The sequence below is a fragment of the Argiope bruennichi genome, chromosome 6 (assembly GCF_947563725.1).
Source record: "Argiope bruennichi chromosome 6, qqArgBrue1.1, whole genome shotgun sequence".
Lineage (NCBI taxonomy): Eukaryota > Metazoa > Arthropoda > Arachnida > Araneae > Araneidae > Argiope > Argiope bruennichi.
Window position 1 is genome coordinate 58074529 of NC_079156.1, and position 20265 is coordinate 58094793.

The window sequence follows — 20265 nt, forward strand, 5'->3', positions numbered from 1 at the left end:
CAGTATAAGGTTTACGGTATAGATAAAGTCAGAAACCTAAAAACATATAGTAATGTAACATAATATGAATAAACGGGTAAATAAAATTGGCATAGATCTATAGTTACTGAGTTTCCAATTTTTATTATTATTCAATGAATATAATAATACAATTTAAGCAGAGTTACAGTTTCATCCAGCAGTTTTTTTTTGTTTAAGCCAGCTGCTGATACTGTAGCTGTTTTTTTTTAAATCTAAAACAAATATTTAACAAAATATCTTTCCATTCTGCATCTTCTTCAAAACTCAATGCAAATAATATAATTTCAAATGTGCAAGTCATGGTAACGTTATTAGTAAGCATACTGTCTCAATACGAAGATTTTGTAAAATAACATGGTAGAACTAAAAAGAAGATTTTTAAAAATGGACGTTTTAAATAACCCGAAACAGAAAATTTTTCGAAATAGTTTCGTCAAAGAAATTTCATATATTTGAAAATTAATAATAAGTTCGGATCAACATGCAGCGGAAACAAATTTATAGAGAAATCTGAAATCTATATGATTTTAGAATAAGCTATAAAAATCTCAGATACCACAAAGACATTAAGAGAGGTTCGAGAGGTGGAAAGACAAAAGAATATTTGCTTGAATTTCATAGCATGTGCAAGTGTAATGCATAAAGAAAGTGTAATTCATACCTAACGCTCTAAGAGTACAACGACAATATACAAATTTTTATTACATTTGAAAATTGAATTGATTTCTGTCACAAAATTATTAAGGAAACGAAGTGAAGAACTTCATCCATTGACTTTTAATAAAGAGGGGGGGGGAGGTTGTGTTGTGTTTCTTCTGAAGTATTATTCGAATTTGTAATTGAAAAAAATCGGTAAAATTATATTTTTAACTTTTAAATTTCTGCTGATTTGAACAATGAACCCTTGTTTTTAAAATAGCTCAAACGAAAATGGTACAAATAACAAAAAATTTCGCAGAAACGAGTCTGGGATAATAAACATGGTTGTCATGATTGCATCTCGGTAAATTCCCTGCAACTCTCTTTTTATGACTTTACCGCAATGTAGGTAGGTGCGTTGAGAAAACAGTTTCACAGCACTGTCATGAAGAAATTGAAATACGGTGAAACATTTTTTACAGCATTCGCAACGAAAGCACTATGGGATTAAATTTTAGTAATAATAGGATTAAATCCTAGAATCAAATAATTAAGAAACAATACATAGAAAAGGCAGTTGTTGAGCAAGATGTGTGATAAATATTCAAAATTTGCTTTAGTGTTTACAGTTAGAGCAAATAAATTATGGGAAAAGATTGGGCTAAAATAAAAATTAATTTAATTAAAAGGAAAACATCCGAATGAAAATTAGTTATTATAGTCCTTTTTCACATATAAGATTAGGTTATTACTTTTGAATTTAACAGCAAATTCTTTTATATGTCAATAATAAGTTTTAATTGAATAAAATATAGGTAAATTTACTAATTTAATTTTGATAAACTACAGATGAGATGTCGGGTTTCCGATCCAATAATGTAGAATAATTAAGCAATATTTTTTTAAAGGGATTCCTGATTATCATCTTTTTTTATTTATTTAAATCAACTCTCTTAAATTTTGACTTGAAAACCTCATACAAGTGGTTTAATTTGTCTTACAAATCACACATAATGGATCATTTTTCAAGATAAGAGTGTTTATTAATACCGAAAGACTCTTGCTTTTCAATTTCTAAGATGCTCATAATGAATACAATTTAATTAAAAATGAAACTCAGGTGTAGTATGAAAATAAAATTAATGAGGAAATAAGTTTTCTGGAAAGATTCGATTATTATGATTCAGTGAAATTTCTAGATTAAGTTTTTGGGTATATTCCTTAAGGAAAAATTACCTATTGCAGCAGTAACGCGATATTGAAATTTTAATTCCTCCATAATCTAATTAGTCATATGATTTTATTAAAGATAAAGTTTTTAAAAAATGTTATAAAAATTAATATTTTTAAATTTTTGTATAAAATATATTGAAAAAAAAAAGCACACACACAGGCATGGAACAATATATATATATAAGCTAAAAGCAAAAAGTTTTTTTAAAAAATCGTAAAAAAAAATTTTCCAGCTAAAAAGAAGGTATTAAAAAAACCCGTATAGTTTAATTTATCAAAGGATTTGTTCGAAATCTGATCAATTTAAGGAACACATTATTTAGTTCTAGAACTAAGTTGTATTTCTATCGATTTTTTTTTAAATTTGCGTTCGATTGATAAATAACAAGAAACTTTCAATGTTCTCGCAATATGAAGTATTAAAGCAGTTGTAAAATCTCTTTAAATAAACTTATTGCCTGTTTTGAGCTACAAAATATAAAGAAGAAATATTATACCAAATCTGAACAAAAATATGTATTGTATTTTAATTTATTAGAATTTTTCAAATTTAGAATTAAAGGAATTAGTATTTAAAGATGTGAAATAACATTAAAATATTAACCATTCAAATGCAAAAATTAATAATAAAAAAATATGTGATAATTCTGATAAAAATCAACATTTTAACATAGCTAAATGTAAAAAAAGTCATTAAAAATAATTGAATTTTTGAACATCATTAAAATGAACAACTTTTGGGCTTTTAAGTTTTTCGAAAGATGCTTTGAAACGTGATTTGATCTCCTAGCTTCACCTGTTTTTAACTGAAGCATGCAACCAAACTTTCATCTCTCTCTCGATCCTTCTCATTGATAGAGAGCGATTGAAAATTTTTTTTCCTTATATCTCCAGACAAAATAAATCTATCTTCGCTTTCCAGTTGGCTAATGGAATGATCTTTTGTTCTGTTTAGATATTTACACAATTAAGCAACTAAGATAAAAAAAAAGCTAGTTTGTGGATCAAATAAGAATAATTTACACAATAAGTAGCAGCTGTTGTAGAAAACAATAGCAAAAACTTGTCATTTGATGCAATATAAATCTTAGCTTGCATTTATAAGACATCGTAGATTGGACAAATGTGAGGAAAAATCAAGGTGATTCTTTACCATTACAATGCATGATTGTAATTCACTATTACGAACTTAAAGTAGAAGGAAGTTAAGCAATTGTAATACACATGTAGAGCAATGTCAAAATGCAAAGAAAATATACCACAGCATTTTTTACATAAATAAAAAAAAATAAAAAAATAAAAAATGAAGAAATTTTTTTTATAAGTGTAAGGATGTGTTATAAATTAAGAAAATAAACTACATTTTTTTATATTGAAAACCATTTTGTTTGGTTAAAAAAATTAAACATATCTTTAATAGCTGGAAATAGTGAAAGGAAATGAAATTTATTTTTTGTAATACTTGTCAATGTGAATGAGCATTATCATTTTAATAAATAAACGGAATTAAGAATTACGCGAGAAAAAGAAGTACGCGAAGTAAAAAAAGAAATACGCGAGTTTATTTAGAGAAATTTTGTATTAAAAATAGATATTCCATTACAAATAGAGTTTTTTAGGTAATTAAAATTAATACAAGAAAATACAATATCAAAAAGCTATATTTGATAAAATGGCTGATATCAAACAGATAAGATTCAAGCGATTCAAATTTTTCAGAGCAATATTTTCAAGTTTAAATTGAAGAATTTTCTCTCATTAATTTGTATAATGAAAATGAAAAAATTCGCTTCCTCCAATATTGCTGTGTATACTTTCCCGCTAAATCGAACTTTCATTGGAGGTAATGTTCAAGTGAACACAGAAATTAAATTTAAAATACTTTGAAAGATATTTTCTTTTAGAATGAATGACTTCTGTGTTAAGTAATAAAAGCAATCTTTTAACTGATATTTTAAAATTATTAAGTTTATTACGTAATTACATTATTAGTACAAAATTTTATTAATTTTTAAAGGCTAAAATATAGTGAGGCTAAAATAATTACGCATTTGTTCTAAGCTAATTAAAAAAAATTAAACGCATAAAAATAAACATTTTTGTAATGATAGTGAATTAATTTGCAATTGTTGAATCAGTAAATACTATGGAATATTAATTATTTCTTTTTGTTTGATTATGCGATTTAAAATTCTGAAAAATAAGCTTAAAAGTCCCCATGAAACAATATATATGTATACAACTCATTAAAAAACTGAAAATACCTTTAAATTTCTAGCAAAATCGGGAAATTTATTTTGATTTGAGTACAAAAACGTACATTTTTTAAAGAACATAGATATTCCAATAGCAAAGACAGACAGATAGACATATAGTTAAAAGGAATTTTCCAAAAAGGATTTTTAACAGAAAATTCATGATTGAAATGCATTTAAAAATAATACTACATTCGTAATTATTGCATTATTAAAATGGCTTTTAGTTGCACTGTATATATCTGAATGACCGCAGAACGCTTCCGGCACTGAAAGCTCCATTTTTTTTAATGTTGCAATTCAACAAATTGCATTCATAAAATAGTTAAGCATCCGATTCGAACGGATGTGTAACAAGACCACCACCCAAAACGACAAACTGTCGCAGCAATGCTGATACGGCCATCTCTCAACCCCCGACGGAAATGTCAGAGATAGTTACAGTCGGGAAGACACCATCTCCATTCAAAATTCCAACTAAAAAATTCGAGACATTCAACTACTCATGGATAACTTCGAACACCAACGCAGTAATATACTATTTGAATCATCCCACATCCTCTGAGGATCCCTGTGAATGTGCGCTATCTTAACCCTCTACAACTAGTTAATGCTTAAAGTAATGGCCAATAAGAAAAAACAATAGTCTTTTCTTTTTCACTTGAGTTTCTCGTGACGTAACGCGCGTGCCACTCTATCTCTTTGGAACGCGGCCAAATGAGGGATAATTTCCGCCAAAGACCGCCACATCCGCTCGCCAAGATAATATAAAGAAAAGAGCATCTCGATAAATGGAGTAGCGGGAGAGCTTTAATAAAGTGCATACTCGGGCGCAGCTTGAATTAAATGGCGGGGGAGGGAGAAACTGCTCTCGTTTTCACCCGATATGGCTAAACAAGGGGTTTCGAACGCGCACAGTTCTCTCGCTCATTCTCTTTGATTTTTATGCGTCCATTTTTGGATGGCCTATGCTTTTTGAAATTGAAACTGCGGTTTTGCATTAGTAAAATTTTATTTTTCGAAATTTAAAGTTTCTGCATTAGGCAAATGTATTCTGTAATGAAATAAGAGTAAGTCATTAGGAATAATGGGCTTTTTGTTTATTTTTTGATGTTATATTTGCGCCATTTAAAGGCTAACTATCGAAATGTTCTTGTAGAATTTGCATTTTATGTAAATCCGTCATGGGGTACAGAGCACATTTGCTTAATTTCTGGAATTCAGTCTTCCAAGACAGAAGAATTCTTTTGGTTTACAAATAAAATTCTGTAATAGCATAGAACGAAAATTTTCTTTGTCTTAAAAATAACTACTTCTACCATTTCCAATTTGGAAAGTCTTGAATACTACTGACATTTAAAACACTCAGATTGCTGCTTTCGAATGCTTTGTTTTCCGTCCCATCTTCCAACTAAATAAATATTATTCAAAATATTACTTTCTTATGTTTCAAATGAATAAAATAAAATGTTTTTCTTAATATAGCTATTAATAAAGGAAGACGTTGTGAACAATAGCTCATTTATTGGATAAACGTTGACAAACGTATGCGGATTGTAAGACTTTAAACAAAATTTTCCATTAAATTACAAAATTTCAATGTTTTATTTTCCACACATTAAGGTTTTTCATATTAAATTCCGATTTGAATCAGAAATTTATGTATTTTAATTGTTTGGGAACAAAAAATAAATATTGCAATTTTTCCCCTTTAAAAAATAACAGACATTACAAAGTACAGTTCCTTTTCCACTTTCTCAATTATTTTCCCCTTAACTTTTTATTATTCAATGTTTTGCACTTATTGCGATAAATTTAATAGAGCTTCTTTCCTTTTTAAAGGATTTTTCAGTAGTTTATTTTGTCTGCTTTCTATGACTGACGTTATAAAAAAAAATTCGTACCACCAATTTCGAAATTATTTTTTTTAAAGCACTGCCCCTATTCAGATTTTTGCCCATTAAAAAAAATCTTTATTAGGGGAAAAATTATTGTGAAGGATGCCGAGACACAAAAATTTAGGATTTAGGACACAAAAACTTTATTCACTATTCAATACTTTAAATTAATGTATGTCTTATCATGATTCCTGAGAATATTATCTTGATGACAATTTCCCGCTTACGTTTATTGTATTCTATAAAAGATTTTCTTAACATACTAATTATTTCATTAATATACTGTATATTCTTTCGTTTCAAAATGTGCTTCATTGAATACTTGGCAAGAGCATTGTAACCAAGGTAGACGCATTTTTTAAAAAAATACTACTCAATCTGCAGTATAGGGGTTTCAATAAAGCATCTATAATGAAATGAAATAATAATTTTATAATGAAAGAATAAGTGAAGTTTTTTTTTCTTTTTAACATTTGAGGGAATAATAAAAAAGCATACATTCCAGCAACACAATTCAAAGAATTTTTATCTCTTTTTAAATTACTTTTCTTACATTTCAATATAAAAGTGTTTAAACCGAATGCATTGTTTCATGAAGAGGTTATTAAAACACATAGGATAATACAAATATTTTTTCAAGTAGTATTCTTAATTTTTTTAAATATAATTTTACCTCAGTGATTAAGTTTTAGAGCGATACTTATTCCTTCGAAGGGATTATTTTCTTAAAATGAACACCAATGCATTTTTATTTTATTGCAGAATAATCGCACACTTTCAAAAAAAGCAAATGAGTGAAATTAAAGTGGGACATTTGCCTTTAATCCATACCTAAAAAATACATTTCATCAAAATATTTGTAACATTTTTTCAAAACTTTTACATTTTCAATATAAAAGAAAATAAAAACAAAAGATTAAAAAATATTTAAGAAATATTTTAGGCCTTCCATGAAACATCATGGGTTTAAGGAAATTTAAAATATATTTTTATAAATGTGGTAAGATCATGAAAAAAAATTGATTGAATTAAGATGGCAATTTACAACCGTAGACTTTTGATGCAATTTTCTCAATTAATCTGTTACTTTTATTTCTCAATTAATCTGTTACTTACAAAGAGTTTTGCCATTTTTTTTTGTATGTTTCTTTTCCCATCGCACATTCATAAGAAATGCCATATTAATGCATGTACACTTACTTTTACACATATCACAACAAGACTTCTTTTCTTGTCCAAAGAGTAATAAATAGCAAGATTTATGCTGGTTTGGGCATATTTCTCGGTCACATTTCACTTGTTTATTCTGCAAAATAAAAAAGGGGAGATATTAGAAAAACACTCGAAATACCAGTTAGATGTTTTCTTTATTTGTTCATATAAATTTTCATGTGAGATGGAATTTTCTATATTGGGACTTATCTAAATTCCGAATTTTGTTGATACACTTCAAAATACAATTTTATATATGTTAAATAACTTGTTACAAAGCACTTATATACACAAAAAGTATAAATTAAGTACCAAAAACTGTTTTATAAAAATTGTTTTACTTTCATTTAGATAATCGGTTACATTCATTTCACGGGATTTATGATCCCATTTAGTTAGAAAAGTAAGATCTTACAATTCCACAGTATTTAACATTTCAGACTTTTAACTATTCTAGTAATACAGAATTAATATTATTTACATTTATTCAGTCACAAAATATAGGAAGGAGTAAGATAGAATACAAATGACCTATTTTGTTTTTCTGGGAGCCATGCATAAGGGGGGAGGGGGTATGATGAATTTTTTCTTTCAAGCTTTCAGTTTCCGTTTATTAAAGTATTATTGGAAGCGACATTAATAATAAAGCCCCAAAATTTAAAAAAAAAATGAAATCTCACTTTATCATAATCCTGTTTTCTTATTTCTTTTTCCGTAATGTCCGCTCTCAGAAAATTTAAAGTCAAAATAGCGTTAGAAAAACTGAATTCTATTTCTTTTGTTATTTAACAATAGATATTTAAAAGTGAAAAATTCATTTGTCGCTAAGTTCTAATATTGTTGTAACATACCATTCTGCTCTGCGCAATGACGATTAAAAACAGTTATTTTATTGCTTCATTCGAGACTCAAAATAATCGAAGGATAAAAAAAAGAAAGCACAAAGATTAAAAATTTTATAGTAGCATAGTTTTTGATTATTTACTAAAAGATATTTTAGAGTAGAAAGTTTCCTCAGAGAATGATTTTAAAGTTTTTTTTTAAAAGGCAAATTAGAAATCACCACGTAGAGACAAGCAGTACTTAACACTTACTTTGAGAAGAAATAACTGTTTTCTTTCCGTAAACTTTCCAAAAGTATGTTTTACTTGAGAATTTTTTTAGCCATTCTATAATTATTTATTATTAAATTATTTACATATCTACATTATTCTGCACTTTAAACTTCCTCTTTTGCACACATACACTAACTTTTATTTATTTTTAATTTGTTTGTACTGTAAAAAAAATTATCTCTTAGAGAGAAAGGGATGTGAAAGCAGATAAGAGAATATCAAGTTCTTAAAAACGTCAATGAAGGGCTTTTCAAAGCGTTCGCATCAAATTAATAAATATTAAGCAATGCAACCGATTTTTCTTATTTGTTTTCTAACACAACCACTACTTTAAATCATATAATGTTCTACTAAGACCAACAATAGAAGTTTAAAAACTATCTAAAAGGTATTTTACTATATAGTTTAATGCTTTATATGTAGCAAATAAAGCATCAGAAACAATTCATATTACAATGGCTTCTCATCATTAGACGTTACCTGAAGGAAAATACGGCAGAAAGTAAACAATACTTTAGGCAATATTTTCGCACGACAGTACAATCAACCTTGAAAGACGAATATTGCCTTGCGTGCGAACGAGCTTTTGAAAGGAGTACTTTTTCTATCTGCGCAGTAACAAACAGTGGGGGGAAAAACCAGTAGAAAGCTTTTGTATTTGACGTTTCAGTAGAAAGTACAATCAACCTGAGCCGTCCCTGTCACATGAGAGCAAAACGAAGAGCGTCAGAAAAATCAAGTCAGCTCTCTCACGGAAGAGTAAAACTTTAGATCCGTTAATTCTAAATAAAAACGGCTGTTAGTACCCTGCCAGAGTAAATAGATTCTTGATCAACTTCCAGAGTGGCGAAAGTCAGTTACCCCTTTCATTAGAACATGGCCATGTCGTTCACATTTGGTCTCCTTTTTTGCTTCCGCTCACTAAACTGCACAAAGACTGAATAAATTTACTCTTTATTTCACTCTAAGCAGTTTTTCCCTCTTTCATTTCGCAACACTTGTAGGTTTTCTTTTAATATATGCAGATTCAACGACCCGTAATCGCATTTAACATAGAGCATATTTTACAGACATAACTATGCACTGGATTTGTCACGCAAAATTGTGACACAGTTAGTCTTGTTGCCATGGTAATATTATTGAAATGTCTGGAAAATAAAGGCTTTATTGAAAACAAATGAATAAATTGAAATATTAATTCGCAAATTTGTGGGGAAACCTCACGAAGAGGACTAGAAATAAAATTTATAATCCTTGATATCATAGCAAAATCAAACCAAGTCAAAACGCACAATCTACATTCGTGATAGATAAAAACCTCCGGATATATCAAATTTTAAACATGGAATCAAATCTCTTAGAAATAAGATGAATAAAATCAGCATAGCATTAAAAATAATAAATAAAATTTCCAACAGATCAATTCCCTATCATATAAATTACATCCTTAAGTAACACAGTTAAAGCTTTGTTCGTAACACTTTTTAATCATCATTTTTTCACTTTAATACTTTATATACAATTCAAAAACTTAAGCTAAATTGTCCATAAATGATAACGGTCCTAAGATCATCTAAGTAATTTTTTTCTGATGTTTAAAATAATATTTAAAAAATACTAATATGCTAATGGATAAATAAAACTGAAAGAAAAACTCATACTAAAGAGCTCATGAAATTTTAACTTGGTAGTTTAGATATAGATTTTTATTTTAACATTTAATATCGCTTCATATAGTTTTTATATGATAGTATTATGACATTTGAGTTTATTTTTCATAACATAAAGATACCATTTGAAAGTTTTCTTTTAAATGAAATGGAAAATTTCCACAATGAAATCATGTGTACTCATGCTGAAACCTACTACGCTCACTCTCCGTCAAAATGAACAAACTTCTTAACTAGTTAAATATTTTAGAATATTAATGATAAATTATTCATCGTAAACACATGCGATGAATTTAAATTAAACCTAAATGAAATAAGATAATTATACAAAGAATTAATACAAATTTCTTTTTTATAAAATGTAAGATAATTTTACAGTAATGAATGTCATTTTGCATAGTACGTATCAGACAGAAATCGGTTCGTTTTAATTTGAGAAAGTCATTCCAGTTGTACAAGTAAAAAAAAAGAAGTTAACGAGTAAAATAAGTAAAAAATTTTGAAATTGATGAAAAATATTTTTTGCACTAATATTATTTTCATAATTGTTTTTGTGTATTTGTGATGTTACACATAAAAAATAGTTTGAGCCTGTTGTGATGTCATACGTCATCAGGCAAAACAAATCTTTGATATGTAGCTTAAACATTAAGAAATTTTTCAAGTATACATTTACATTTGAAAGCCATTTTAAATTAAGCAAATTTATTTCAACCAAATGCGGGACTGGATATCATTTAGATCTGGCTCATAATAATATTATGTTGTGATGAATAATTGATCAGTTTGGAAGTCACACGAAGGCTACTTTGGAACTGGCATCTTAATTTTGGGCGGCAATTAGTCGATATCCTAGCAGGCACGACATTCTCTAAATTGTCAAGGTACATCAACGTGAAAAGTTTGACTCTTGATGACAAATTTAATGCCCACCTAATCCAAGTCTCGAAGTCCAAGAGGACATAAAGTCGCGATTGTGAAAAAAAGTAAGTTTTCAATATTTAAAATCAATCTCAAATTACCTTTTATAAATCATTTAATTATTCAAACCTCCTAAAATTAATCCAAAGGATTCAACTTTGAAAATCTATAATCTTTTCCATATTATTGATAGTTAAAAATTAGGAAATAGTCAAAAACAAGTCTTGTGTTTATATGATTTCTGAATTATTATAATAGACTGCTTACAATGTTCATTAAAATTCTATATTTCTGTCTGGCTTACAAATAAATTATAACAATCACAGTTTATCACTTATATGTATACAAATGACTAAAATTTATGAAATATGAAAGCAAGGATGTTTACCAGCTCTTGTATGCTTACAAAATTCTATACCAATGAGTGTTACCTTAAATGAGTTTAATTTGGTAAAAGTAAAATTTTAATGAATTAGGATTTTAAGAGACACTCGAATTCTTTGTTCCATTTACGATAAGCAGCGACACAGCAGAAGATTCTACAACACTAAACAAGGCATTAAATTAGATTTAAAAAAATCGTTAAACTCCTTTTAAGTGATCTTCCGCTTGTTGGTGTTTCATCATAACTCATCCTTAGGCGTGATGAAACTACCGAAGGGTATCTTTATCATAATTAAAAAAGAATCAATGATTTCTCTATGTCGCTTAAAATAATCTTTGCTCTTTCCTTCACTTTTGGACTAAAGATTTCTACAGGACATGCATATTTTCAACACGTCTTCAAGTTGAAATGATAATATTTGTATATCATTTAGACTTTATACCAATTAGTTGCCATTCGTCTTGACCCGGTTCCTAAAACACATTTGGAGGTCTGAAGATTTTACACTTTCCTAGAATGGCGATGAAAATTTTTTTAATTAAGTTTTTGGATTTTTAAGGTCAGTGTTTCAACTCTTTCATCGCAACATATTGCCAAACTATGGCTACTCAATTTTCCTTTCTCACATCACAATAGGTTGAGTGTTTCCTAAAGTAACATTGATTTGCCCTTGGCTTTTCATCGATTGTTGTTTGGTTCAATTTTATTTGTTGAAGTTGTCCAAAGAAGCTCTTTTATACGCCTTTTATAAACAGTTTTAATCACTTGAGATAAAGTGACGCATTCACGTATGAAAAGCCATTTTAAAATAAGATTAATTAATAAGCGTCGTGAGTGATTGATGATTGAATCTTTCAAAAAAATGAAATCTTTTCATGTCGGAGAATTTCATCGCAGAAAAAAGAAGTCTAATAATTTAAAAATCAGACCATCACACCATTGCATCATTATAAGGTATTAAATATGACCTTAAAAATTGCTTAGCACATTATAATAATTTCATGATCACCTTAATTAGGAATCTCCAGAGCAATTCTTTCAAAACTATCTAAGTAAATAAAAAATGATGAATGTTTCCATTCCAATGTATATATGACAATTTTAAGAAAATGAATTTAATTGTATTTTTTTACCATTAGATATTTGAATAGGTTTTCCTGTTATTTATTATCACTATGTTTCTTTAGATATTATTTTTATTTTAAAAAGTCAAAACAACAATTTTTTGGAATACATATAATTTGAATTTTTTCTTCGTAGTATTCGAAGCTGTTATTGGATAAAAATAATTCTTACATCATCTTAAAATTCTACAAGTTATTTTTTTATTGGTAATATTTAGTTATCAAATAATTTTTTCTCTAATTTTGAGATTTTTTTTTAGAAAAAAAATATATTTATGTATAATTTTAATAATTCTTTTTATTGCTGAATGAAATGCAAGCAGTTTTTATAATTTCTACACATATTTAATAACCCATTTTTCATCCATTATTAAAAGCTAAGGAAATGAAAATCTTTTTTTATACATACATAAATTTGCAATACTGACATAGATTCTATCTCTATATATCAAATCTCTCTATATATCTCTTCTCTTATCTATATTCTATCTCTATATACCAAAAGTTTCTGTGAAATTCACCATATAAGAAAAAAGCGCATTGACATATTAAATACATTATGAAATCTATCCAGTATGCCGAAACATTATACTAGTAATTAAAAAATTAATAACATTCTACAATCTAATTAACAGGCTTTTTCACAGTTTTTCTTTGAAGATTAAGAAAGTGAAATGATACTACATCGTATAACAATTTAATATAAGATAGCTTGAATATTTATATACTTCATGCAACTGAGATGTCATAATTCTTTAAGTGAGGTTCATGTACACAATGGACATAACAAGTGTAAGGCTACTTAACCAACGCTGCTTTTATTTCTACTTCATTTCATCGTTTAAAATATTTTTTATACGAACTATAAAAATCAAAATGACCAATGTACAAAAGGGTAAATTATAATAAATACAATCAATTTTCTGGGCGGACAAGCTGGCTTCCTCAGATGGTTAGTATAAAACGGACAAACCATAAAGCATATTTTAAGCAAAAGTAAGAGTTTCACAACGACATCTAATGGCTGGTATTAAATTAAAATTAAAATCTGTTATCTGACAGCGATATGAGTTGCTAAAAAAATTAAACTGTGATAAACTGAAATGCCTGAGCAAGAAATAGGGTGAATAGCCCTGTAGTTGTCTTGTTCCTTGCAAGCACAGACTGCCTAACGCAACACAAATAACTCACAGTTCTCAACGTAAATGTTTAAAATTCCTTATGGAGGGTTAAAGGTCCGGAGTGCTCAATAAACCTCTTTGTTTTTCAGAAGCATTTTTCGAGGCACTCAAATAGAATTAAATAAAGAAAGAGCAAGCATAAATTGTCCACTTCAGTCACGTTTATAACTTCGACCGTGACGGATTTTATTTGTTTATTTGTTGGGCTTGGCATCAAAAGCGGAACGGTTCTATACAGTTCGCGCGCTTTTGTTCTTAATATAATGTGATATTGATAAAAATAAAGAAGTGATTACGCAACGATAATTGCAATACATATCCAAGAGCTTGACAGATTTTAGAAGAAAAAATTATTTTTGTATCAAACATTAAATTCTTTTTTAAAAGTATGAGTTGTTTTCATACTTATTTATTTCCCTTTTTTGTATTAAACATACCATGAAATTACCTGGAAGTGTTTAGAAGCAAGGAACAAAAATTTGTTATTTTATCAACGACAATGTATCATTCAAATTCACAACTTCATTTTATGGATTACTGAATATATATATATATATATATATATATATATATATATATATAGTAATCAAGTACAGTTTCTCTGTACAAATATTTATTTTTTATTAGAATCGCATACAGAATACCGAGGAAAGATTCTACATTTTCTTTGTTATAAAAATTCAACTCCTAAATTTTTTTTTCTTTACAATAATATTTGTCTATCAGTCTGTGAAGACGATAATCAAAAGACGAATGAACCATATGTAAGAGACTTGGTAACTAGCATTGAAATCAAATTTATTATGCGGCAGATTTAAGCCCAGTCGGTCAACAAAAGAGGAAATGTTCTAAAATGCCTATTGGATTCTTTTCACAAGTTAAAAATAAACCATGCCATATTCTAGAAATGAACAAGAAAGTTCTGTCTGAAGTTAAATTTGAGAAAGTTTGTCTTGGAATGTTCATGAATATTGGTGTTTTCTAACACTTGATGGTATTTAGTATTATCATTATATGGGTTACGCCAATCATGAACCAATTATTAATTACTAAATTGTTAGGCATTTAGACAGTTGATATTGGAAAAATGCTTTCAGCAATGCAAAAAATTATATTTTATGATGCTTTATAAATGAATTGGTAAAATATATTTACAAATAATACATAATAATATGGATAAATATATTTCTGAAACGCTTGTTTACAACAATAAATGTATTGTAAAACCCAACTATTTGTAGTCTTTTTTATTAATCATATTTAGTAAACTACGTTTTTTACAAATTTTTAAATGAAAAAAAAGTTCAATTTTTACTGCTTTGGAACTACATCCAGTTTCAAATGAAAAGGCATTATTTTTTAATTAGAATAATTTGAAATTCATATATTTGAAAACGGTTAATCTAGATCATCGCTTTCTAATGTGTTTTTTACATCCATTCGATTTATCATTTTATTCCACTCTTATATTCTCGCAAACCAATCATCTGCGCAATATTTTAAATAAAGTGCTTGCATTACTGTAAAAGTCTAACGAATCGAAAAAATATAAATTTTTGCAAGATTTATTTTACGCTTTCTTCCATTTTTTAAAATAGTTTTAACTCAACGCCTTAACAAATAAAAACATTATTGATATAATTTATATTTGTGGTGAAATTTGACAATTTTCCCTCTTAATAATAAAATATTCGTGTTTGTTTCTTAATTGCAATAAAAAAATGGCTGAACAAATAATTCAAATTCATCATCGTTGCTAAAGTTCGGGATTTTCTGGAATTATTTAAATGAAAAGAAAAGAAAACGAAGGCACGGAAAGAGAAGTGCTGCTACGTACAACTTTTGTAAAATACTTGGCGACTTCTTTATAATCTTGCAATACAATTGGTGATTAATGGGGGATGACAATAACCAACTATCAACCCATTATAGAGTAATAACTACTCATTCCTTTTCTCTTATTTCATGAACAATCGTTTTATACATTTTACTTTTTACACGAACTTGACGAAACAAAATTCTATGGTTTTCTTTTTGATCTCTTGTGCTTTGTATTTTCCAATATTAATAAAATCACTTTCGTGTACCCCCAGGTATTACACGATGAGAATCTCTGATCTAGATCTTAAAATAATAATCTGCATGGAATCGTTAAAAAATTGTTTAAAAATAAAAGTTGTCTTCAAAATCATCTCAATATAATGCTACATTTCTTACAAATAAACAGAAACAACGATTATGTTTTTCCCCAAGTCACGGCAAGTGGGGAAAAAAAACAATGCACATGATTCTAAGAATAACGTCAGGTTAAAAAGCAGATAAAAACGCTAAAGAATGAATACCATGAACTTTTATAATGACTTAGCTTTCTTCTTTTGCTTACGGGTTTTCTTCCTTTTTTTTAGTTACACACAGAACCACGACAAGGTCATTCATTCTATAAGTAACTCAAATTGGAGAGTTAAGTAGGATTTCCCCACAAATTCCCTAGCTTTTCAAGTTGGATGGATTTTACATCAATTAGCTAAATGCTATAAACTAAATGGAATTTTAAAATTGGACATGCATTATGTTTCAAGTTCTCGTATGGTTTATTCATAAGCAAATCTACAAATTAAAGGAATATCAATAACTAAAGTCAAAAGGAAAAACCATACATCAATCACATTAAATGTATTTCAATAAATATTTATTATTTTTCTGTCTTTTCAATAAATATTTATTATTTTCTGATTTTTATATGATTCCCCCTCCCCATCATCTTTGGCAAGTGATGGGGAGGGAGAATCATATAAAAATTAATTTTCACCAAGGAAAAAAGAATTTTTAACGTGAATTTGTCTATTTTCACAATTTTTTAAAGCTGAAATATACTGAATGAAAGCAAGACATTAAAAAAAATCTAGCGACTAAAAAATCGTGTCCAACAGTTAACCCCTCATATAATAGTTTTTTTATGTGAAATTGTTTAAAATTCAAAAATCCGTAGTCGACAGAATATATTATTGAGAATTATATTAATTCATCTAAAGTTGTTCATTATCCCCTCTAGTTTTCTATAATTACTTGCAATATTGTGCTTAGGTGTTCTTTTGTTGTTAGTCGTTAATGCCGTTTAGATCTACATTCCATTCCTTCTATCGAAAACAGCACATCATTTACACATAAAAAGAAAAAAAAACTAAAACTAAAAATTAATGGTATTAATGGTTTATAAATATAGCAACAAAAGTTTCTAAATAATTAATTTGTAGCATATATAAGACCTTTCAATGCACTTTATTAAATAAATTAAAAATATACTATCTTATTGGTCACTCAGAAATATTTAATTTCTCTTAAATTTCATTTTCTTATCTGTTGCATGAAATTTAGATCAGAAGATTAAATATGAGATACTCGGACGTTTTGTATCAGTTGAGACGTTCTCGACCTTCGACTATTTTATCCGGGTTGAAAATGAAATTGCGTTGACTTCATGATAAGGTTTCAGCTTTGACATTCGAAACCCGATTGAAGATCTGCCATAAATATACATCTGACGGCCTATAAAACAAAGTCGAAGGTCAAACATACACCCCCTGCTACTGTGACCGGGGGTTGTCGGTTCAGATACTGTCCTTACCTAACTATTTCATCGCGTAACCACTTATAAACATTACCTGACTACTTATAAACATTAGTCCCACAAAGGACTAGTGTTTATAATTACCAGAATTATCTCGAAAAAGACTTCGAGCAACTTCAAACCAGTACGTTATCTGAAATAAATCAGAAATCGCCTCGGAGAGATAATTTAGTTTTGTCCCAAGTTTGTTTTTTTTTTGTAATCCCAAGGCTTTTTTTTTTTTTTTTTTTTTTTTTTGTAATCCGACCTGCTGTTTCGTCACATTAGGCCGGAAACTTGGGAGTGTACTGTGTTTGTAAAATATTAATTTGATTATATTTTTTAAAAGTTAGATACTTTTAAATTTAAAAAAAAAAATCCTTTCCAACTTCCGTTATGCATTTAAAGTCACCATAATTAATTTTCGACTGAATGTCTTTTCTAAAGAAAAAGTCATGAATTGAAAAAATAATATAAATTCATTGTCCTATGATCCATGCTTTATTCTTATCAGTAAACAAGTGGTATTATATATATTATATATATATATTTAAATTTCTGAATATTCAGCTTCTAATGAATTCGCCTTTCCAATTTTTATTATATACAGAATAAAATATTCTCAACAATATCGATAAATCAACCAAATGGAAAAATCATTACAAAATAGCGAAGAAATTTGTTTTTAGAAAATATCAAGCAATTTTGTTGTATTTATTTTATTATCGATGATATTTTATATTTAATTTTTTTCCAAGAATTCTTCTCCGTATTCTTATCACCATTTAGAATTGCATTCAAGAAAAATCTGATCTATTTATTTATACGAATACATGGAGAAAATTAATCCTATAATGAGCACTTATAAAGGATTATTCGACGATGAATGATTAACAGAAACTTCAATTTTGATAAAACATTTAAAATTATCGATTTAATGAGCGGAATATCAATGTCTAAACAACAAACGATTTAAACATAATTTCCTTCCCTTTCTTTCCCATTTCTTCTTGGATCGACATGTGAATGGACATACCCAAACAGACAAGCGGAGGCCACTGCACGTTGTCCTAAGTGGCACTTCTAACATGACGTCAAACACATATCGTACACATCCTTCTTTCTTCAGAAATTTGGTTACACCATTCTTTTGGGTTTACCATTATTTGGCGATACCTCAACACCTTTTCTGAATCAAACATCCAACATATTTTTTTTTTAATTTCTAGTCCTTTAAGATTTTGTTCAAACCATTATTTCAATGGACTGATGTTTATAAAACAATCTCTGAAATTTCGACCAATGAGATATAAAACAATAAGTTGGTCAATGGATTTTTAATGATGCATATTATTTTGATTAAAACCATACTCACAATGCTTGATTAGATCATTTATAAGAATTTTGCATTAAATAAGAAAGAGTTTTGTTTTCATTATTCATAATCAGTTGCATGATAATGATGCAATGTATTTATTTTGTAGTCAACCGATATTGATCGATATTTTATATCTAGGCAAATTCAGTTTTTAGCAATTTGAAGAAATGTAGAGACAAAGAATTATTATCCCAAATGTATTAGAATAAAAGACACTTTTTTTTCAAAGCATTCTTTCGGGAATAAAAATTATTAGTCCTCTTTCTACAGAAGAGATACATCACTAAAATAGAAACAAAATAAGTTATTTCCTTTAGATATTATGCACCAACAAATACAATACATTTAAAGATTATATATGGTTTGAAACCAATTGTAAAAAATCTAGTTGGTGAGAAATCATTTTAAATGTAAACTGCTGCTTCAAGTTCTAATATTTAAACATCATTGCCAGATAAATAAAGATTTAAAAACTAATTGCATATTCGATATTACATTAATGAATTCAAGGTTTTTCAAAAGTTTTTGATTAAATTTCATATTCGATGAAAATATCAAAATTATTTCATATTTTGATGAAAATAGTTATCTGGTATATAATTGAATGGAAGTGATAATCTCTCATCATTAAAAACTCTGATCAACAATTTTGTGCAAACCTTCTTCAAGGATTACAAAATCGAGATCGTACTAAATATTCTATAGATTGTATTAATACTCGTATAAGTTTTTGCATATCTTAAAACATGGGCTTATTTCAAAAAGTTTTAAAAATAATGTTTCATGATTGCTTTTGAAGATTTTTGGCATTTCAATATATATGTTGCAGTTAACATTTATTTGGCTTACACAAGAAAAATTGAAAAAGAATCCAGTAACACAAATAGATAAAAATAATTTTTCCTTTAATTTCCATTAATTTCAAGAAAATAGGACTTGATTGAGTTAAGATTTTATAATTTTCTTCAATTTTAAGATAAAGAAACTTGGAAAAGTTGTAACGCATTCAAATTGAATTGTTAAACATTGCCAATAAGGAGAAAAAAACTTTTTTACAATAAAACTTAATTTCATTTCTTATCTATATACTAATACATACTTCATATTGAAGTCTTTTAAGCAAATGTGCCAGTAAAAGTTACATGTAATATTTCAAAGGTAACATATTTTGATGAAAATGGAGGAAGTATGGGAAAACTTAGCCGACCTCGAGTTGAAGATGCAAACACTCATCTCGGAAAGCAAACGTTCTTTCTCTCCTTCAACTTTATTTTCCGCAGCAACCTCGACGGTCCTTTTTTATTACACCAGCAAACTTAGATGTTCTCGTAAAAGGCAAGGAAAAATAAAATTCAATAAAAAAAACTCCTTTTCTCTTCATAAAAGTTCCGAATACACACACACTTGAAAACGTCTTCGAAGAGAAGGCGTTGACTTGGAAACTCAAGCAAATATTACAGCCATATTGAGCCACAAAATATTACAGATTGAAAGACGGGACGGATTTTAAATCATTTTAATCAAGTAGAAAAACAATATAATACATGAAAAAGTAGTGTTGATTTAAGAATTGACTTAGGACATTTTCGACAGATTTCAAACGTTACAGACCTGACTTTAATGAAA

General features: G+C 28.0%; 1 protein-coding gene across 1 annotated transcript in view; it reads right to left on the reverse strand.

The window, feature by feature from the left end:
- LOC129971216 (BMP-binding endothelial regulator protein-like) overlaps window positions 1-20265 on the reverse strand; it is a 148032-nt gene that overhangs the window by 47197 nt on the left and 80570 nt on the right. The window contains exon 3 of the mRNA XM_056084797.1: window positions 7247-7352. Coding sequence (XP_055940772.1) covers window positions 7247-7352 — 106 coding nt within the window. The remainder of the gene's footprint in view (window positions 1-7246; window positions 7353-20265) is intronic.